Source organism: Emys orbicularis, chromosome 12, assembly GCF_028017835.1.
Source record: "Emys orbicularis isolate rEmyOrb1 chromosome 12, rEmyOrb1.hap1, whole genome shotgun sequence".
Taxonomy (NCBI): Eukaryota; Metazoa; Chordata; order Testudines; family Emydidae; genus Emys; species Emys orbicularis.
In genome coordinates this window covers 34514228-34537131 of record NC_088694.1, presented here as the reverse complement: position 1 = coordinate 34537131, position 22904 = coordinate 34514228, and the positions used below count along the sequence as shown (strand labels likewise).

Below are 22904 nucleotides of genomic sequence, written 5' to 3'. Positions count from 1 at the left end.
TCTCGCCCTGCTCACTGGGGCAGACTGCAGTCTGCACTGGTGTCAGAGAATAACAGAGTTCTCACTCTTTGGTTGGGTACAGCAAAGTCAGATACTTTATTCTCTTAAGCAGCTGCGTAAAGGGAGAGAGTGCACTAGGACACAGGGTCTCCCCCTCCTAGGCAGGTCTCTCAACAGGTAAACAATTACAGCAAGCATTTATACCTTTTATTACAGACAATGAAAAGCAACAGCTGCATTTTGTTTATACATAGGTCATTCTGATATCTTGTTTTTCTCACTTATGTAGACTCTTAGTCTACATTCCATATTGTCTGCACATTATCTACACAAGGTCACAACAACTTCTCACACAGTTCTTTCCTACTCGCCTCACACAATCTTCGCTTCTACAAATCTCGCGTTATTAGGGTTACAGTTAGCCTGACTCTTGCTAACAAACTGTCATGCATTGCAATCCCCTTCCTGTCAGTTCTTTCTCTGCTTCCACGTCTCCCCCCTTTTGTACTACTAGTACAACAAACATTCTCAAATCTCTATTTGCATTAAGTCTTGGAATTCAGATTCTACATCAGATGTTTCAACCTTAGGGGTTCTTATTGGATCTAATGACAATGCATGATTAGCATGGACATGAAAGGTATTACTATTTGTACGTCCTTTACAACAACAATAACATAATCCTAAGCTAACTAATAACAATACAAGCAATAACATTCCCATAGCAATAATATGATGGGGTTGTTGTACAATTTTAGTCATAAAGCACAATACATCATACTTAGTACATGAAGTAGACACTCTATAAGCTGTATGAAAGGCATACTTTTCAACTTGATATATATTTTGAAGCATGTGAATTTGCCCCTGTATTTCAGAGATTCTTTGAACCTCTGGTAACACTGAAAGCAAATTTTGAAATTGATCAGGTACTAAACTGGTCCAATTAAAGGGTATCTGGAACCTAAGGGCTACTTGCAAAATCTGCAGGCCAGGAAATAATGTGATTGCCTGCAGTGGTAATGAGATTAAAATGTATATCTTGCAATGTGGTGGTTTTAACATACACACAGCTATCATTAGCTTGAAAAAGTAAGTGTCCTGTCAGGGTAGTTCCTTGTCCCCTACCCTCCCACCAAACCCAGTCATGAACAGTGACAACTTCTCCTGGCTTCAGTTTACGGATACACTGAAGCTGTGGGGGTTCTAATGGCCAAAATGTCCATTGACTCCCTAACCCCATCAAAATGTCAGATGTAATCCCAGGAGCACTGACTAAAATTTGATTGGGCACACCAGGTAGTCTAATTTCCCAGATGTCTTGGTGAATAACCCAATCCCACATGCATCTTCCCCATGGACCCGGCAGGATTCAGTATGTGGGAGCCCACACACCCCTAACCGGTCCATATGCTTGAAAGGAGCACTGAGAACGTCTGCACTTCCACCCAGAAAGTCTCCAAGTATGTCTCCATGACCACAGATCAGATGGTACTCCTGATGTGTCTGTAAGGGCAGTGGGCCAAGCCTGATGCTCTAGATAATTCTGAATGGCCATTAGCTGGTCATTCAGGAAATCCTGAATTTCTGAACATTCTAGATCCCAGTGCAATGCCTTCCCAGCCTCAGTGGTATTCAATACCATCTCTGTCAGCAACTTCTGGGTCATTGAACTAAGGGCGGAGATAACATGTAACTCACCAACTCCAGCCTGTACCTGGGTTAGCTGTGCCCCAGAAATAAGGCCAATGGCCTTCTCTAGTTGCCCCAATTTCTCATTATGTTCTTGGCTCTTAAAAATATTCCAAACTGCTGCTGCACTATTGGCCCCATCCCGTAGGGTTCTGGTCAAGTCTCTCTTCTTTCTAGAGGAAATAACCCACGCCTTCTGTTGTGATAATCTAATGGCAGCCCCCCTTGAACAATTTGGGTATGTAGAGGTGATCTGGAAACCGGATAAGGGCAATGAAAATTTTTAACAGTCCCTAGTGTAGTGTTAATCACAGTCCATCGATATCCTAATACATCTCTCTTTGGTGTAGTACTATATCACATCTGTTGGTAGAACACCTTTATGTATTTCCGGGAGGCATTGATACTAATGGCATAAGAGGGGATGTATTGCAATAAGGTACAGGTAACATTATTAGTCACTGGAATAATTTCTATGCAGAACAAACTCTTTGGGTATTCATTTGATTATTCACTAATTGGGTGACCAAATAAAAATAAGGGCCTCTCTCATTTAACACAGTGCAAATTCCAGGAACAGCCATCATATCTACTTCGCTATAGAACCCACCAATTGCAATTACAGATTCTTGGGGTTCACTGGTAGTGATATCATGTATTTCTATCTCCACTGATCCATTTGTTTTCATTCAATTGTTCACTCATATAAATTATCCTGAACTTTAAAGAATAATTTTTCTGAACAAAATTTCAATAAATCACTAAGATGTGAAGGCCTTGGCCAATGGGTTTCATTGGAATATACAGTATTGTTTGTATCTGGGTAAGTTACAGTGGTGGTGGCAGGGGTTAAGGGGCTAGTGGGAGTAATCTTCGTGGTGGCAAGGCGCTTTTGATATTCATCATCTGAAATCCAATTAGGGAGGGCAGTGCATCCTGAAGGTACCTGTCCATAAGCACAGAGCCCTGCCCCTGGAAGAAATCCAAACCACCACTCGACCCCGCATTCCCAAACACGATCCCCACAGTGCCCTCCTTGCCAATTAACAATGCTCCGTCTCTTCCACCAGGACCAGTTCTTAATGTCTTTTGTAGTCAGGAATCCTTGGACTTTGGTGGTTTCAGCAGAGCGAGTGTTTCTTCTTTTCTTCTCCAAAAGCAGTTGTGATTCAGCATAATACAGGGGAGAGGTTAGTAGCACTTCACCCTGTACTGGTGTAATTCCTTTAGAAAAATCCAAAGGCACAGTAGGTCTGCCAGTGGACAAGGGAGAGGTTACTAGCACTTCACCTTGTCCTCCTTCCCTGCTGTCCAGAAGGCACAGCAGAGCTAGCAGGAGAAATAGGCTGACCATCATCCGGAGAATCATCTCCAGTTGGAGGGGTCTTTTTGCACTGAGAAGCATGGGTCCAGGCAGGTAGTCCTTGGCACTTCACAGCAGTGTTGGTGCTTAACAGAACTTGGAAAGGGCCCTTCCAGCGTGGAGCCAGGGCAGTCTTTCACTGATGGACCTTTATGTAGACCCAGTCTCCTGGTTCCAGTGAGTGGCAGGGTTGCACAGGATCCTTGGGTAGTGCTTCTTTCCAGGGCCGGCTCTAGGTTTTTTGCTGCCCCAAGCAAAAAAAATTTTGGATGCCCCCCACCACAGCCCTGGGATCTGCCCCCCCCCAACTGCACCCTCCTGCTGCCCCAGCCCAGTGTCCTTTACTGGATGGAATCAGTGCTAGTCTTTGGTTCTCAAACGCTAACAGGCCAATTAGAGACCTACAGTTCTGGAACAAGATTACATAATATGTATTATGTGCTGTGGCACTGAGGATCTGTGAGACCCTGAAACTTTCCTGGGGATGGGAAGAAATTATTTGTACTTCATAATCTCAGGTTTCTGACTTCGATGCTTCCATGGGATATGGGCCTTTGCAAGGAGCAGGAGCAGGTTTATCTAGAGCAGATTAAAGTCGATGGTCTAATTGAGGAAGAAAAGGGTAGATTTTTATAGGTAATGGATTGTTGGCAAGTGAAGCTTGTGAAAGTGAGCCTGAACAATGTAGAAGTGATTTGCTTAAAGCAGCTCAGTGCAATGAGACACTATCTGCAGAGAATAGCAATTTATCTGTTGGGAGTGACAACTTGCCTGTTAAGAAAGCTGTCGCCCACTTTCCAAGTATCTGTCTGAAATCAGCCATGGGTGCTGGGACAAAGGAAAGGATACCTCCATTTGTTTGTCTGTTAAGAATAGCTCTGTGTGTGTGTGTGTGTGTGTGTGTGTGTGCCATCCAGTCTGAGTCCTGCCCACCTTAGCAGGCCACTCCCAGCTCCTCCTAGCTATAGCAATTCTCCTGGTCACAGGGTTTTCCCTCATTCACTCTCTGAACTTTCACTTCAGCCTCCTGAGTTTCCCCTTTTTCTCCATCCCCCTTCTGCCCTTTATTGGATATTGCCTGATTCCCCTCAGGTGGGGACCCTTCTCTAACCAGGGCTGGCTTGGCCCCGGCTCTCCAGCCCATGGCACATGGCCCTGTCACAGGCAGGGATAGGCCAATATAGTTTAAGTGGTGCAATTTCTATGTGTAGACAAGTCTTCACATATTTATTCCTCACTCTGGACATGAAGGGGAGAGATAAAGGGCGGTCTCATAACAGAAATGACAGAAAGAGAAAACTCAGTTTAGTTGTTCTCTTGCACAATGCTCTTGGTGACAGTAACACAGTTATTAGGGTCACTGAGAAAGTGGAGAAAAATGAGAAGTAAATGGTGGTAAACGTCCCCTGGGAGTGAAGGTAGTCTCAGGACAGAGTTTTGGCTGTAAATGTACAGGCTGGGTTTTCCCATAAAAGGGAAAGTGCTTCTCAGCTTATGCTACTTGAAAGTTTATCAGTTGTACCAGAGTTGGTTCTGGATTTAACAAAAGCCCAGGAAGGAAATGTTACTAAGTTTGTGTCTGCTAGAGAGAAAGGCATTGTAACTAGATGGCATCCAGTTAGTGTCATAGCAAAGACCCAGGGACTAGGCGATTCTGGTGCTTCTATTTTGCCTGTTGCTAGTGTGTTGTGGAGTAAGGTTATGACAACTCTGTTTAACCAGGTTGATATCATGACCAGGGCACAAGGAGAGCATGAAGGTGATTTAACTGTGTTACCCACTGACAGTGTGGAAACTTGTAACAAGGAGGGTATGGTCCCTAAGCCTGCGTGGATTGAGCCTTGTAACCTGCATGTTGCCAGTGAACAAAGCAGCAAAGGGAAAGAAAGTGCCTCTAACCTTTTAACTATGGAGTCTAGCAGCTTGCATCAAAGGGAATTGTGTGAAAATCCTCCCAATGTGCCAGAGGTGATTCTGGATTTAAGTGAAACCCAGAAAGAGTCTGTTGTTGCTCAGGAAAATGGTCCTTCAGAGCAAGCCCTTGGTGAAGAGGGTAAGGGCAGAATTTCTGTGAAAGATGGATTGTTGCTTAAAGAAGCTCCTAAGGAGAAGAATCCTCATAGTAGATTTTGCAAGTAGGGGTGTGGAAGTGATTTGATAGTTTCAGTTCCTAACTGCCAGAGTCTTTCAGATGTGTATGGATCCACTGACCCAGCTTTAGAAAGATCCCAGTGTCGATAACTTAAAGAAGGTTTTAGATGGAACGAAAACTGTAAGGGAATTTAAACAGCCCTATAAGCCAGTGGCTATGCTTGACCAGCCTGTTGGGAAGACAATGTTGTTGAGACATGAATGTCTGCATGTTGATTCTTTAAGTGAACAGTTAGTGTCTCAGGTTCAAAGGGAAGGCTGGATTCCTGGCTATACACAGCAAAGCAGCCTTGTGGATAAACCCATAGATGCTTTGAATATGTCCTGTGATTTCTTAGTAAACTCTGAAAATATAATGCCTTGTGGATGCCAAAATTGGTAATTGCAAAGCAGAACTGTAGTTCAGAGATGATGACAGAAAATGGTTGTGTCTCTTTAAGGCAGGGGTCTCAAACACGTGGCCTGCAGGGTGATTTTCTGCGGCCTGCGAGCCCCTCGCAGCCCCCCCCCCCCCCCTCTCCCAGTGTTTACCAGAGCAGCTCCGGCCGGACATGCACCGGGAGCAGGGAATGCTCCCTGCCTGCCTGCCCTGCCCCCGCAAGAGGCTGGAATGTGGGGAAGGGGGGCGAAGGGGCTGTGTGTGGCTGTTGCTTCAGGCAGCGCCCCCAGCAGCTCCAATTGGCAGGGAACGGGGAACCGCGGCCAATGGGAGCTGCTGGCAGTGGTGCCTCAAGCAACAGAAACACACAGCCCCTCCCCCCCTCTTCCCCACGTTCCAGCCTCTTGCGGGGGCAGGGCAGACAGGCAGGCAGGCAGGGAGCCTGCCCTGCCCCCGGTACGCGCCGGGCCAGATCCTGCCCCCCGAACCACTCCTGCAGCCGAACCCCCTGCCCTGAGCCCCCTGCTGCACCCTTCACCCCAACCCCCTGCCATATGCTGCACCCCGACCCCCTGCCTCACCCCACACTCCTCTTGAACCCCAACCCACTGCTCTGATCCCCCTGCTGCACCCATCCTGCACCCCGACCCCCAGCAGTACCCTGCACCTCTCCTGCACCCTGACCCACTGCCCTGAACCCCCTGCCGTACCCTGCACTCCTCTTGCACCCCAACCCACTGCTCTGATCCCCCTGCTGCACCCTGCACCCCTCCTGCATCCGAACCCACTGCCCTGAGCCCCATGCCACACCCCTCATGCACCCCGACCCCCTGCCATACTCTGCACCCCTCCGGCACCCTGAGCCCTGCCCTGAGCCCCCTGCTGCACCCCGCACTCCTCTTGCACCCCAACCCACTGCCCTGAGCCCCATGCCACACCCCTCATGCACCCCGACCCCCTGCCATACCCTGCACCACTCCTGCACCCTGACCCCTGCCCTGAGCCCCCTGCCTCACCCCGCACCCCTCTTGCATCCCAACCCACTGCCCTGAGCCTCATGCCACACCCATCCTGCACCCCGACCCCCTGCAGTACCCTGCACCTCTCCTGCACCCTGACCCCTGCCCTGAGCCCCCTGCCGCACCCTGCACCCTGACCCCCTGCCCTGAACCCCATGCCGCACCCCGCACTCCTCTTGCATCCCAACCCACTGCCCTGATCCCCCTGCTGCACCCTGCACCCCTCTTGCACCCCAACCCCCTGCCCTGAGCCCCCTGCCGCACCCTGCACCCTGACCCCCTGCCCTGAACCCCATGCCGCACCCCGCACTCTTCTTGCATCCCAACCCACTGCCCTGATCCCCCTGCTGCACCCTGCACCCCTCTTGCACCCCAACCCCCTGCCCTGAGCCCCCACCACACCCCACACCCCTCCTGCACCCCCTGGGGGCAGGGAGCGGGCAGAGTTGGGGTTGGGATTTCGGGGAAGGGGTTGGAATGGAGGCAGGGAAGGGGTGGGAAGAGGCAGGGCAGGGGCGGGGCCTCATGGAAGGGGTGGAGTGGGGGCGGAGCCGAGGGCGGCACGGTGGGAGGTGTCAGTAATGCGGCCCTCGGGCCAATGTACTAGTCCTCATGTGGCCCTCATGGTCATTTGAGTTTGAGACCCCTGCTTTAAGGTGTGCTGTCCAGGCAATCTACCTAGCTGAAAAGGGAGAAACAAAGTTGCCCATAGCTGCCAGCAATAAGACCATAGCGAGACAGACTATAGATTATGGCATACCGGAAATCTCAAATTTCAACCCTCTAAAGAGGGGAAAGAAGGAAGGCAAGTGAACCCATGAAAGGCCAAATGCCCTTATAGACTTTCCTCACTCATCTCTAAATTACCAAAGCCTCAAGGATGTGGTTAAACTAAAAGCCTATGTTAAGGAAAACCCTGAGGTAAAGAAAAAGCTACAAAGGGTTGAAAGGGTATTGAAGAAACTGACTAAAAATGGTCTATATAAACAAAAAGCTTGGCATGACCAAGTGCTTGTAAATGTACAATTGTGATTGATTTGATGTGAATATTAATGCTAATGTGAACTCTTGTGACTAGTTTGTTGCTAATACCAAAATCTGTAAAAATGTACAATATGTACAAAAACGCTTGAACATGTTGGGAGTGAGACACAAGAACTCACTATGTGCTGGAAGCCTTTGTGATTATACTGTTTCATTTCATGGCAACACACTTCACGTTAAAAGGCCTTGTGATTCTAATGTTTTGGTTAGTACCTGTAACCAGTCTTGAAACTGTACTCTGGAGAAAAGATATTACACACCGAATGTGCGCTAGGAAAGGGGAAACTGAGGCACATTACCATATTGCTTCCTACACTATGAAGAACATTAATATCTACATTGACTTGATGTTAATTGGGTTCTAAACATTTTCCAGAGCTTGGATGGATAAAATTGTTATTTTCATTAGCTCATAGCAAGTTTGCAAGAAATGTACAGGAATTATGCTGCAACAGCAAATCCAGTCCACAATTGGTCTAACCAAGTTTGACTTTGGGTTTATAAAGGGATTAAATAATATCACTACTTCCATAATGAACCTTACAAAGAAAGGGCCTCTTTTTATCAAACATGATTTTGATAAACTATTTCTGTTATACCCTGATACTTCTAATATTGGTTTTGAAGTTGTAGTAATACAGAACTAAGAATGGGAAGTTTCTATGATGCATTCAGCAGTGTCTGGGACACCCCTTCCAGCATCAGTTTTGTATTGGCGATGTGACGTTATCTGATTAAAATATGATCATGTAGATTATTGTTGCTCCCACTGTTGTACAATGGAACAAATCTTATACAATGTGTGTTAAGTAAGTCGTCAATACGAAAGTGATGATTTGCTGAATATGACTGTGTTATTTGTATGCATGTATCATTTTTGTATTTGACATTATGAGAATTGGCCTCTTTCCTGCTCCAACTTCTGGACTATGATGAACTTGTACTAATGGGAGCATTCTAAACATGGGACTGAGGATCTTCCAATGATTCAGAAGCAACCAAATACTTAACAAGCCAGCAGTTTATTCCATCACTTCTACAAGCCTGATCCAAGAACTTCGCATTTATGGTATGTATTTGATTAATTTAACCAATTGTAACCCTTACTTTTCTTCCTTTCTTTGTATAAGTAAACCTTTAGATTGTAGATACTAAAGAATTGGCCACAGCGTGATTATTGGGGAAGATCTGAGTTATATATTCACCTGGGTGTGTGGCTGGTCCTTTAGGATTAGAAGAACCCTTTAGTTTGATGCAATTGGTTTAAATAACCCCTCTTCATTAAGTCTAGTGTTTTGGTGGTGGTACAAGGACTGGAATGCCTAAGGAAACTGCTTTTTGGCCTTCTTATTAGCTAGTGTGGTGAGACAGAAGTTTATTTTGTTGCTGGTTTGGTATATCTTATGGGAGAAGAACTACCAATTTTGGGGTGTGTCTGCCCTATTTCTCAGCAGTTTGTTTTGCATTTGGTATTCTCAGTTGTGACCCATGGAGGCACGGTGACACTCGGTCAACAGAAGAATTGTATCCTCAACCTAGCGGTGTCTACTGTTTGTGGGGGGAGGTCGACTTGACTGCGTTGCAGAAGGCGTAAAATTGTCCTTATCCCTGAGCGATGTAGCTAAGTTGATCTAAGTTTTAAGTGTAGACCAGCCCTAGGAAACACAGAAATGAACAGGATCTCTGTCCACGATGCGGGGGCCAAGAAGACTTGGCCCCACTTTGGCCCCATAAGGCTGCTGGGTGACTCCTGGTGTGTTTGATGTTTGTTTTAAATCTGTTTGTTGTCATTTAATGATCTGTTCCTCAGTAATGCTTTCACCCTGAAAATAAATGTGCTGTGGGGTAACTCGGAATTGTTAGCAATACCTGTTCATAGCCTTGGAGAGAAAGCAATGCAGTGGTGCTGGGCGTCAGGTAGATTGGCTGGCTGGGGACCTCCCTGTGCAAGGTAGGCAGCTGTGCAGTCTTAAAACCCCCTGTCAGATGAGACTGGGAGAAGGGTCCCTGCCGAGAGACAAGTGACGGCTGGAGACATGACTGGGAACTCTCAGAGTGGACCATGGAGAGGGAAAACATGTGCAGTTACCCTGAGATTGTAATAATAATTCCCTAATTCTACACGTTGTTCCATTGTTTTCCTAACGATTTCTATTTTATTATTGTTGTTTGATTATTAAGAGAGAAATTGATAAGTGTCTAGAAGGCCTGGGGAAAATGAGCCACACAGATGACTGAGTGGCTGTAAAAATAAATCTTATCACACACGTGCCATTATTGTCAGTGGAATTATACAGTGGCTGACGGGGTTACACTGACGTGACATGTTCGGGTGTTACATGGTGTTGGACATTTTGTATCACTAGGACACTGTTTGAAAATATCCGATTGCCTTCGCTACTGGCACTACCGTGTGGCTGGCTGAGTGGCTCAGTTTCCAAAACCAATGGGATTCAGTAACAGAGCAAAGCCATGAGCTGGGGGACCGGGGTATTGTATAAAATAGCTTTATAATAGAGCGATCATAGAGTGGGGGCAGCCAGTTTGAGGAGCTAGCTCATTGGGTTGTGGGTCCTGTGCGAATTCATAATCCCCCTTCACCCGGAACGTGAAGTTAATCACGGTGGCAGACAACATCAGCCGGGTAGCGGAAGCAAATTCACAGCAGGACTGAGGAACCAGTCAATTGCAGACAGAAACAAAACGAGATTCAACTGGCAAGTGTTTCTGAGGGAAAGTAACCAAAACACCACGGTGGTTGTGATGCTGGCAAAGGACACCATAAGGAGAGTGAATTATAAATTTGGCATCAGTTTGTGATGCAACAGCTCAGTGACAAGTCTCTCTCCTTCTCTGGAGCGGTCTAGGATGAATGTCAAAAAATGGAAAAAGAATAAAAGCAGGAAAGGGCTGGACATTGTCCGATGGAGACTAACGTAACCTGCTATGACAGCGTGTTGGTCACTGTCTCATCTCTTGGCTGAGTCCACTAGAGCCTGCTAGCCATTAGTTGAACCGATAATATGTTTGCAGTGCAAGAAGTCACAGTCCACCCTGGTGAGCCATGGGGACTACTTGTCGAAATTACAAACGACTAATACAAAATGGCTTTGACAATTTTGACATAAATATGCACAGTGGTGTGTGTGGTTTTCTGTCTGCATTGATCTCTTAACTGACCAGAGGAGGGTGATAATGGAAACTCAAAGATCTGAATAGGAAATTAGCCTCCAGAGTCTTGGTTCTTCACTGACCCCACAGGATGAGGAGCCTTATGGAATATTTATGGAACTAAATTGATGCTAAAGCATGATGAAAATGTATCCTCTACAGATTCCATTGTAAATTTTTGTTTCTTTCCCCTAGTTGGACCGCATGGCAAACCCAGAGCAAGTGAATCAAATGGTTTTCACAGAATTCATCCTACGAGGATTTGGGAATCTCCCTGAGCTACAAACTCTTCTCTTCCTGCTGTTTCTCATTATTTACATCGTGACCATGGCTGGGAACATCCTGATCTCTGCGCTAGTTGTGACAGATCAGCACCTTCACGCCCCCATGTACTTCTTCCTGGGGAACTTGTCCTGCTTGGAAACCTGCTACACCTCCACCATCCTGCCCACGGTGCTGGCTCGTCTCCTGACTGGGGACAGGACTATTTCATTCAATGGGTGTGTCACACAATTTTATTTCTTTGCTTCTGTGCTTGCTACAGAATGCCTTCTCCTGTCGGTGATGTCTTACGATGGATATTTAGCGATATGCAATCCACTGCATTATGCAGCCCGTATGAGTGGCAGGGTCTGCCTCCAACTTGCAGGTGGCTCTTGGATAGGAGGCTTCCTATGTAGTGGCATATCAACATTGTTGATATCTCATTTAACATTCTGTGGCCCCAACATTATTGATCATTTATTTTGTGATTTTATCCCCCTTGTAAAGCTCTCCTGCAATAACCCTCACCTGATGGAAACATTGGCTTTCACACTCACTTTCCTTTCCTCACTGGTCCCATTCCTACTTACCTTGATGTCCTGTATCTGCATCATCGTCACCATCCTGAGAATCCCATCCACCACCAGAAGGGAACAGGCCTTTTCCACCTGCTCCTCCCACCTCATCGTGGTGAACATTTTTTATGGAACTCTGCTGATTGTGTATATGTTCCCAACCACCAACATCCTGAGTGACTTCAAGAAAGTTCTGTCTGTTATCTACACAGTCCTGATTCCCCTGGTCAATCCCCTCATCTACAGCCTGAGAAATAAGGAGGTCCAGGAGACCCTGAGGAAAGCTTGCAGGAAATTCATGTTTGGACCATGCGAACCAGTCAGTTTCTTTTGGTTAAAATAGATGTAACATGGGGTGGGGTAGGGCCTGAGCCAAAGACTGCTGAAGTCCCAGGTCATATTTCTCTGAGCTTCATTGGTCTTCAAGTCATGCTTTTACAGGGTCATAGCTGTGGGAGAAAGTGGAGATGGAGAGACCTCTTAAATCCTGTGACTTCAGCCTTTTTAGGACCTATATAAGATGCCACAGGTGGGTACTATGGGGCGGGTGGGAGACTTGACTTTGTGGCTGCTCAAAGTTCAGAGAATGAGGGGAGATTGTGCTCAGTGAGAGGGTGCAGATGAAATGGACTCAGCTGGAACACTGGGCATCTATTCCGGGTAGGGTGAGAGACTTCTAGATATACACACAAACCCCTGAAAAATAAGACGCCTGCATTCTAAAAATAAAGGTTTGCAATGTCAGCATGGAACTCCAATGTTAGAAAATTGAATAATTAACTTTTTTTTCATAGAGTGTATTTCATCCCCAGGCTTCACTCAAAGGAAGAGAAAAGGCAAAGGAAACCTCCTGACCTGTGCCCCAGAAACAGGACACCAGCATGGGACTCGTATTTGTCCATTTTTCAGCAATAATTCAGGGCCAGTTGTTTCCAGTTACTTAGGGTCCGATTGGGAGTTTTCAAAGCCTCTGGGCACCTGGCCAGCCAAATGGGGCCCTGAAGGAGAGTCAGGCAGGAGAACGCACACCTTCCCCAGGTTTGTACATCTCTCTGGGGCCTCGGCGTCCGGATCCCTGATGTGGGGCTCCACAGGGCACAACCAGTGGCACCTGAGGCCCATTTATGGGAAACACTTGGGTGCCTGCAGGGTTTGCCATCAGCCAACCTGGGGTTGTGAATCCCAGAGGGTCGGAGTGTGTTCGTGGCAGTAAACCAACTACCCAGAGTCCCAGTCCAGTGCCCTGTCTCCTCCACCACATCCAATTGTATTTGACAATGGGACCGAAGAGTGTATGGTGCCCAACTCTCATTCACTGTCCATAGGATTTGGGTGCCTAACATCTGCCTTTTATGGGAAAGCTCAGCCTGTACATTTACAGCCAAACCAGTATCCTGAGAACTTTCCCAGGGGATGTTTTCTAGCAGTTCCTTCTCGTGTTTCTCCATTTTCTCAGTGACCCAATAACTGTCTCTCTCACCAAAAGCATCGTGCAATATGAGAAGAAACTGAGTTCTTTCTGCTGTCTCTCTTGTCAGATGTCCCCTTATCTCTCCCCTTTGTGTCCAGTGTGAGGAATAAATCCATCAAGGCTTGTCTACACATAGAAATTGCACCACTTAAACTATATTGGCCTATCCCTGCCTGTGACAGGGCCATGTGCCCATGGACTGGAGAGCCGGGGCCAAGCCAGCCCTGGTTAGAGAAGGGTCCCCACCTGAGGGGAATCAGGCCACTTCCAATAAAGGGCAGAAGGGGGATTGGGGAAGAGGGAAACTCAGGAGGCTGAAGTGAAAGTTCAGAGTGTGAATGAGGGAAAACCATGCGACTGGGGGAATTGCTCCAGCTAGGAAGAGCTGGGAGTGGCCTGCTAAGGCGGGCAGGACTCAGACCGAATGGTGGGAGTTTGCGGTGTAGGCAACTGGAGGGACTGTGTCATCTACATTTTAGTTCTGAATGTTAACTTAATAAATGAAACCTAAATGGGGGGCTGTTGCTATTGGACTGGAAAAAACCTGTGTGGAGTTTATTTGGGTATCGAAGAAGGGAAACTGAGGTGAGGGGCTGTGTTCTGGGCTTCCCTGAGGCCTCCAGTGGGCGCGGTGTGGGGTACACTCATCTAATCTGACTGGATACAACTACACTGATGTAAAGCTGCTTGTATCAGGAGAGTTCATTCCGAAGGGGGATAAGCTATACCAGACCAAGGGACATCGATATTGGTTCGCTGTGTCCGAGCTAGAGGCTGTACTGGTAGAACTGTTTCCAAAACAAAGTCACACAACTAACCCGAATAGTGATCCTGGTGCAAAGTCTGTGTGGAGACCTCGCGTAAGTGAATTCCTGTGCAATTACATCAGTATGTTTGTGGCTTTGAAAAGGACTCTAGGAATACAAGGAACCTGTCTATTCTGTATTAAAATGGCATGCTGAGAATTTACACTGATTTGCCAAGTCAAAACCAGCCGACTGACGGAAAGAGACCTGACTGAATAATTCAGTTTACATACGTGGGGTGCATCTACACTGCAGCCAGGGGTGTGAATGGCATCTCCTATAGCCGCTCTAGCTGTACTCTAGCTTGTTCACTAAAAATAGAAACCGTGGTACCAGCTTCAGCGCCAGCTGCACAGGCAAGAATGTACCCAGGGCCAAGGGGCATTGGGGGCTGCAGAGATAGGGAAAGGGCAGTTGTACTGTATCATGGAGACTAGGAAGAGCAGAGGGTGAAGTTTGGTAAAGGCATGGCCATGGTGTACAATGGGCATTAGGAGGAAGCCAAGAGTAATATGGACAATGTTTTCTGTGTCCTTCCTTTGGATCTCAACACAGCAGCTGATCACAGTGAATGGTAAATAGCCAGTAGTAATGATTAAACCCCTGATTTCAGTTAAAAAATATTCCTTAAGTTATGCAGTCAAACAACTTGGAATTTAAAATTTAAGCCATGGTCCGAGAAGATTCTGGTCTGTCTCTGTATTCTAGCCAGTTTCCGATTAAATGTACATCCTTCGAAGAGTTAAGCAGTGGGATTTCATCCCTGTCTGCAATATTTTTGCCAGAGATTAATTTTTTAAATACCTCATTTTCCAAAATACAGTTGTGTGAGCCACAAATATTCAACATTTGGGCATTATGAGACACAAAAGTTTTGTGACACAAATTTTTCACACTTGTGATAAATTGGACGAGACCTTACTGTATGATTAGGGAGCAAATTATGCTAGGAGAGGACTGGGAATAACAATCCTCTAGTTTGTTTTGCAGTCAAAAATAAGTGGATATTTGTGTTCTTCTGTATCTGCTGGAACATGTGTTCTGGTGGTTATCATTCACTCCAATAGACCAATCAGGGGCCTATAGTTCTGGAACAAGATTCTCCGATATGTGCTAATGAAGATCGATAATTTTTGATGGAAGTTTTTTACTATCAGAAAATGTCAAATTGTCAAGATCTAAATATTCCATGGGAAATTTCTACAAAAGTTTGTGTAGGGGGAATAAACAATAATTTTATAAAATAATTCAAAATGAAATATAATATAAAAAGGAAACAGTAGAATAAAATAGAAAATAAAATGGATGACATAAAAAGTAATACAATATAAATAAAATCTCAAAATAAAATTTAAAATAAAAAGTCAAAATTGGAATGAAAACAAAAATTTGAACTCATGGAATTTCCCATGAAATGAAAATTCTGGTCCTGAATAGAGTCAGGCATGGGAACACCCACCTTCCACAGGTTTGTGCATCGCTCTGGGGCTTCGGTGTGCGGATGCCTGGTGTGGGGCTGCAGAGGGCACATCCAGGGGCACCTACCACCCGTTTACTGCAAACAATTGGGGGCCTGCAGGGTTTCCCCGCAGCCGAGCTAGGTTTGTGAATCCTGGGGGCCAGACTCTGGGATTTGGGTGCCTAAAGTGGGAGCTTTGTGATTCTAGCCCTAACTCCACACCCTTAACCTCATGTTATAGCTGGGGAACGCAGGCAGAATGAGGTGACATTACCTGAGGTGAATCACTCAGCGGGCTCGTGGCAGAAAACTAACTCTCCAAAGTCCCAGGCCAGTGCCCTGTCTGCTCCACCACGTCCAGTTCTAATTGACAATGGAAGGAAGGGTGATAGGTGCCCAACTCCCATTCACTGCCCATAGGATTTGAGTGCCTAACATCGGCCTCTTATGGGAAAACCCAGCCTGTACATTTAGAGCCAAACCACTAGCGTGAGAATTCCTTCCACTCCCAGGGGATGTTTTCCACCAGTTCCTTCTCAGGTTTTACCTTGTTCCATGAGACCCTAATAACTGTGTGTCTGTCACCGAGAGCATCATGCAATAAAAGAACTAAACTAAGTCTTCTCTTTCTGTTGTCTCTTGTCAGACATCCCATTATCTGTCCTCTTCATGTCCAGAATGAGAAATAAATGCGTCAGGACTTGTCTACACATAGAAGTTGCACCACGTTACCTATATCTGCCTATCCCTGACTGTGACTGGGCCGCGAGCCCATGCGCTGGAGAGCAGGGGCCAAGCCAGCCCTGGTTAGAGAAGGGTCCCCACCTGAGGGGAATCAGGGCATTTCCAATAAAGGGCTGAAGGGAGCCAGAATCAGAGGAAAACTCAGGAGGCTGAAGTGAGACTTCAGAGCGTGATAGAGGCTCCTGCAGGGAAAACCATGAGACCAGGGAAATTCCTCCATTATATTGGGAATGAAGAAGGGAAACTGAGGTGAGGGGATGTGTTCTGGGCTTCCCTGAGTCCTCTGGGGGAGCCGTGAGATGTCCACTAGTCTACACCAAGTAGATTCAATGATACTGATGTGATGGTGCTTCTGGTGGGATAGTTCATTCCCACATGGGAAGGGGAATAAGCGATCTATTGTTAAACTGTGTCTGCACGAGAGGTTATAGTGGTATAACTATTTCAATAATACATTTGCACCACTAACCAAAATAGTTATCCTGGTGCAAAATCTGAGTAGAGACCTTGTGTGAGTCCCAGTGAAAATACATCCGTACGTTCGTGGCTTAGAAACAAATTCCGATAATCCAATGAAAATGTTTTTTCCATTAACAGAATCATAGAAGAGTAGGACTGGAAGGGACCTCAGCTGGTCATCTAGTCCAGTCCCTTGCACTCAAGGCAGGACCACATCATTACGAGATCATCCCTGACACCTGTTTGTCTGACCTGTTCTCAGAAACCTCCAATGACGGAGATTCCACAACCTTGCGAAACAATTTAGTCCAGTGCTTAACCACACTGGCAGTTAGGAAGTTTTTCCTAATGTCCAACCTATATTGCCCTGTCAAAAAATATAAAGGGAAGGGTAACAACCTGTATGAATGCAATAACATAAAATCCCTCCTGGCCAGAGGTACAGAATCACTTACCTGTAAGGGGTTAATCAGTTCAATTAATCTAATTGGCACATGACCAGAAGGACCAATGGGTAAAGAAGCTACTTTCAAATTGGGGGGGGGGGGTTGTTTGTGCTCTCTTTGTTGGTTCCCTCTCAGGACAAACAGAGAGACCAAGAAGGTAAAGCAGCTCCTAACAAGATCCTGAAATGATACATCTAAAATTACAGAAATTGTAAGTAAAGCAAGGAAATGCATTAGATTATCTTTTGTTTTAGCTTGTCAATTTTCCCTGTGCTAAGAGGTAATTTTATTCCTGTTTTGTAACTGGGAAGCAGAGTCAGAGGGGAATCCTCTGTGTTTTAAATCTTTTTATTTACCCTGTAAAGTTATCTTCCATCCTGATTTTGCAAGTGTGATTCTTTTACTTTTTTTTTTAAATGAAATTATTCTTTTAAGAACCTGATTGATTTTCAGTGTCCTAAAAAACAGGGATTTGGTCTGTGCTCACTTTGTTAACATATTGGTTGATATATTATTCTCAAGCCACCTCCCCTCCAGGAAAGGGGGTGAAGGGCTTGGGGGGATATTTTGGGGGGGATAGGGCTCCAAGTTGCCCCTCTCTGAATGTTTGTTTACCATCCAAGGACAGCAATATCATCCAAGGACAAGGAAAGGAAATTGTGCATTGGGAAAGTTTTTAACCAAAACTGGTGGAATATAAGCTTAGGGGGTCTTTCATGCAGGTCCACACATCTGTACCCCAGAGTTCAGAGTGGGCAGGGAAGTTTGACATGCCCTTGCTGCAATTTAAGCCCATTGCTTCTTGTCCTATCCTAAGCAGTTAAGGAGAACAACTTTTCACCCTCTTCTTGTAACAATCGTTTATGTACTTGAAAACTGTTATCATGTCCCCTCTTAGTCTTCTGTTCTCCAGACTAAACAAACCCAGTTTTTTCAATCTTCCCTCATAGGTCATGTTTTCTAGACCTTTAGTCATTTTTGTTGCTTTTCTCTGGACTTTCTCCAATTTGTCCCCAATCTTTCCTGAACTGGACACAATACTCAGGTGCAGGCTTAATAAGCTTAGTATAGAATGAAAGAAGTGTGTCTCATATCTTGCTTACAACACTCCTGATAATACATCCAGAATGATGTTAAGGGTTTGTTTGTTTCCAAGAGTGTACTGTTGTACATCCTGTTTTTGTACAGTGCCAGTTGCACATGCAAGAATGTACCTTGGGCAAAGGGACATTGGGGGCAGCAGAGGGTTAGAATGGGAAAGGGGAAGCTCTATTATAGCATGGGGGCACTGGGCATAGCAGAGGAGGAAGGCTGGGAAAGGGGCGGTTATACTGTGTACTGGGCATCAGGGGATGCAAAGGTTAGTGTGTCCAATGTTTTATGTATCCTTGTTAATGATCTCTACATGGCAGCTGATCACAGGGAATGCCAAATAAAATAATTCTTTTTAACTGAAATCACAGGTTTTATATTCCTTAAAGTTATGAAGAGTGAATCAACTTGGAATTAAAAATGTAAGCCGCAGTGTGAGAAGATTCAATTCTCTCCATGTATTCTAGCCAATGTGCAGATTAGACGTGTTTCCCTCGAAGAGTTGAGCAATGGGATTTCATCCCTGTGGGCATGGGAGGTGCGTGAGCCACTCCTTGGGGGAGGCTATCCCCCAGCACCGCCCCTTCTACCTGAGGCCTCGCATCCATCTACCTCCCCTATGCTGCCGGAGTCCCGAGCCCCTCTCTCCCCTCCCTGCCACCTGGGCAGGGAAGTCTTATTTCTTCCACCATGGTAGGACACTTCCCACACAACTCCATAATTAATTCTGCTGGCATCATTGCAGTACACAACATAGCAACATAAGGACCGGGTCTATTGCCAGACGCTTGCAGCATCTCCTTCCTTTCCGCCTCTGTTACCCACAGGAGACTGATATTACATTGAGTTGCCTAGGGGACATGGGGAAAGTTCTCATTAAAAGTGCTCTGACACGGAAAAAAGGGGCATGTAGGAACGCCCCCCCCCCCCCCCCGACACACACACACACTGGATCATCAAACCACACGGCCGCTAATGTACTTTTACTGTGCTCGGCATCGGTCATCAAGTAACACTGCTCTACAGCCAAAATGCTTCTGAAATAAATGTAGTCAAACTTTACTAATTCTGGGTCACTGAGAACGAAAATGATGCTTAAAATTGTTGATTGGCTCTAGTTTTCAAGATATGCTATTGGGTCAGTATATATGACCCTTGACTTGGGAATGGCGGAGGATAAGTGAGTTATAAAGGGAAGGGATCTCAATTTAAAACAGAAATGACTAAAATACATCTTTGACTGGATCTATGAATAAATCTATGACTGGGTTTGGACAGTACTTGCTTTTTAGGCAAAACAATGAATGATGCAATCTGAAGCTGGTATTGCGTCATACATGATATGAATTGCATCATGTTATTCCTAGAAGTCATGGATGATGCAATCATAACGAAGCTTACATCACTCTGCTGAACAAATTGCCCTATATCAGCTCTAGAAATCATACAGTGTCATGCTCTCTTATTTGTCAGTGTTTGATTTTGCAAAGGGACACATTTCTGTTTAGCCAAAGTGAGCAGAGATGCCTCGTATTTGTGTGAACAGTGCAGATAACTTCTGCTATGTTTGTGGTGAAGTGACTTTTGCATCACAAAAGCGCAGTATAACCACTATGGTTAAGAAAGCCTATCACCTTTATTTTGGCTGCAAAATTGGAGATCAGGACAAGAGGTGGGCCCCACACATATGCTGCAACACTTGTGCAACAAATCTTCGCCAGTGATTGAACAGGAAAAGGAAATCTATGCCTTTTGCAGTGCCAATGATTTGGAGAGAGCCAACAGATCATACCAGCAACTGTTACTTCTGCATGGTGCCTCCAGTTGGGAAAGGTGTGTCAAAGAAGAAAAAGTGGACTGTGCATTATCCAAACATTCCATCAGCTATACGCCCAGTACCCCACGGAGAAGGACTGCCAGTTCCTGATGCACCAGAATCATTCTCACTTGAGTCAGACGAGGAAGAGGAAGAGGATGAAACTTCTGGTCCTGAACCATCAATGTCACAGGACCCACATTTTCTCCCATCCTCCTCCTCTGAACCACACCTCATAACACAAGGTGAACTGAATGACCTTGTCAGGGATTTGGAACTACCCAAGAGTAAGGCAGAGCTGCTGGGCTCCAGACTACAGCAGTGGAATCTCCTGGCAGGTGATGTCAGGGTTTCCATGTTCCGTGACCGTCAAAAGGATCTTGTCCCATTCTTCTTCATGGAAGGTGATCTTGTAGCCTGCAACAACATCGATGGTGTGATGGCAGCCCTCAACATCCTTCACGATCCAGATGAGTGGAGACTGTTCATTGATTCATCAAAGACGAGTCTTAAAGCTGTTTTACTGCATAATGGCAATGTTTTGCCATCAATTCCAGTTGGTCATGCAGTCCATATGAAGGAAACCTATGACAACATGAAACAACTTTTGAGGTGCATAAACTATGACCAACATCAGTGGCAGCTTTGTGGCGATTTGAAGGTTGTTGCTCTCTTGCTTGGTCTGCAGACTGGATACACAAAGTACTGCTGTTTTCTCTGCGAATGGGATAGTTGTGCAAGAGATTCCCACTACATCAAGAAAGATTGGTCACTCCAACTGTCATTGGAGCCTGGGAGGAAAAGTGTTCAGCATCCACCACTTGTTGAATCAAGGAAGATTTTGTTACCACCCTTACACATCAAGCTGGGTCTGATGAAGAACTTTGTCAAGGCCATTGACAAAACAAAAGCAGGTTTCAAGTACCTCCATGGAAAATTTCCAAGGTTAAGTGAAGCTAAGATAAAGGAAGGTGTCTTTGTTGGTCCTCAGATTCGTGAACTTCTTCGAGATGATGCATTTGACCATGCACTGCGTGGCAAGGAAAAGACGGCCTGGAAAGCCTTCCAGTTAGTGGCAATAAATTTTCTCGGAAACAACAAGGCAGACAACTACAGGTTGTTGGTGGAAAACCTCCTCAAGGCATACAAAAGCCTTGGTTGCAACATGTCACTAAAGATACATTTTTTGCACTCTCATCTAGATTTTTTTCCACCGAACTGCGGAGCAGTGAGCGACGAGCACGGTGAGCGATTTCACCAGGACATTGCAACAATGGAGAAACGCTATCAGGGCAAATGGAGCCCATCAATGCTTGCAGACTATTGCTGGACAGTGACAAGAGATGCTCCATTTAATGAATACAAGAGACAAGCCAAGAAGCGCCAAGTAGACACTGAATAGGACTAAACTATGTACAGAATAGTTTTTTGCCTTTTGTTTCATAATACATTTTCTTTATATAACCCTTTTGCTGATTTTTAAAGTGTTACATAAACAGGACAGGTGAAATATTATCATGTAAAGCAACCATAAACACATGAAAAGACCTAGGTTTACAATTTATGATTAAAACTCTACTATCTACACAATATACATAGACATAAAATGTAAAAACTTAAATATCTTAGAAACAGTAGCCAATCAGTTGTTTTAATTGTCATATTTGAATTCAGCACATCAAGATACATAATAAATAGCACATTTTATCTCTGAAGCAGACGACTTCTCAAAAATTGTAGACCAGTGTAATTTAAAGTAGCTGATGGGGTCTGGGGCCCCACGTGAGAGATTCCATAATTTGGGAGTGAAAACATTCCCCACCCCAGCCCCATTTGTAAACAGCTTCCCGTGGTGCTATGGGAAAGGGCCATTGTTGACTAGCTACCTCTGATCCTGACATGAGCCTGCCATAAGCTTCATTAAAAGTGCGGTCACCCATAACCCGAGGGGCCTACTCACCATGGCTGGAGCAGCAAAATGGCACCGTGAACAGTTATGGGTTCTGATTATGTTATGGCTTGCGCCTAGTGTAATAGGGTTTTTTTTTATGAAAACGGCCTTGCTATGGAAGCATTTTATTCATGTACAATGGCTCCTTTATTTTTTCCCCTGACTGACAGCTGAAAATGTGTCCTTCAGCATGTCATCAACACCTGAAAACAGACTTTCACTGATTAGAATAAGAAGAAAGAGAATGCAGAAGGACTTGTTCACTGAGATAATGAACACGTCCAGGACAGCTGACACAGAGCTGAGGGTGTGGAGGATTTCACTGTTTGAGTAGTTTTACGTGGACATGGAGAGCAGGAAAGCTTCCAATGACCGAGAGCGTGCGGGGGAAGGTACAAGGAACAGAAGGCCCCCATTCACAGACCTTTGATGGTCTGTAATGCAGTGTTATGTTACACAGCTGAAAATGTTTCTCCTGTTCCAACTTTACAACCCCTTATCCCCAAGGTTACCTTTTCTTTCTGTTTTCCCTCTTTACTTATGTTTGTTAAATAAAGTAAATGGATTCAAGAAATAAATGTTCTTTATTGAGTAGAAGCAGTGGGCTTGGGCGGGGGATAGGCTTTACAGGGACGGTGATACAAGCCAGGGGAAGGTTTGGGAAAGCACAGTGCAGACAAGCAGCTCACATTACTGTGACTCATTATTGAAACGGCTTTTCAAAGCCTCGCAGATACGCAGCGCCCTTTGCCCCGGTGTGTGGCTGCTAAAAAATGGCTGCCATGTGATCAGTCTCAACTGCCAGCCCCGGCTGAAAATTTCCCCCCTTTTTTTCACAGATATTATAGAGCACACAGCAGGCAGCTATAAGCATAGGTATGTTCCCCTCACTAAGGTCCAATCTTGTTAGGAGACTTTTCCAGCACCCTGTCAGGAGACCAAAGGCACATTCAACCACCATTCTGCACTTGCTGAGCCTATAGTTGAACCATTCCTTATTGC

General features: G+C 45.5%; 2 protein-coding genes across 2 annotated transcripts in view; both read left to right on the top strand.

Annotated features, from left to right (window-relative positions):
* Positions 1 to 22904, top strand: part of LOC135886051 (cytosolic phospholipase A2 gamma-like) — a 979292-nt gene that overhangs the window by 888321 nt on the left and 68067 nt on the right.
* On the top strand, positions 11024 to 12001 carry LOC135885980 (olfactory receptor 5AP2-like). The gene has a single exon (XM_065413876.1). The coding sequence runs from the start codon at positions 11024 to 11026 to the stop codon at positions 11999 to 12001; it is 978 nt and encodes a 325-aa protein (XP_065269948.1).

What these genes read in the sequence shown, in the direction of transcription:
- LOC135885980 (XM_065413876.1), top strand. Translation starts at nt 11,024, where the DNA reads ATGGCAAACCCAGAGCAAGTGAATCAAATGGTTTTCACAGAATTCATC.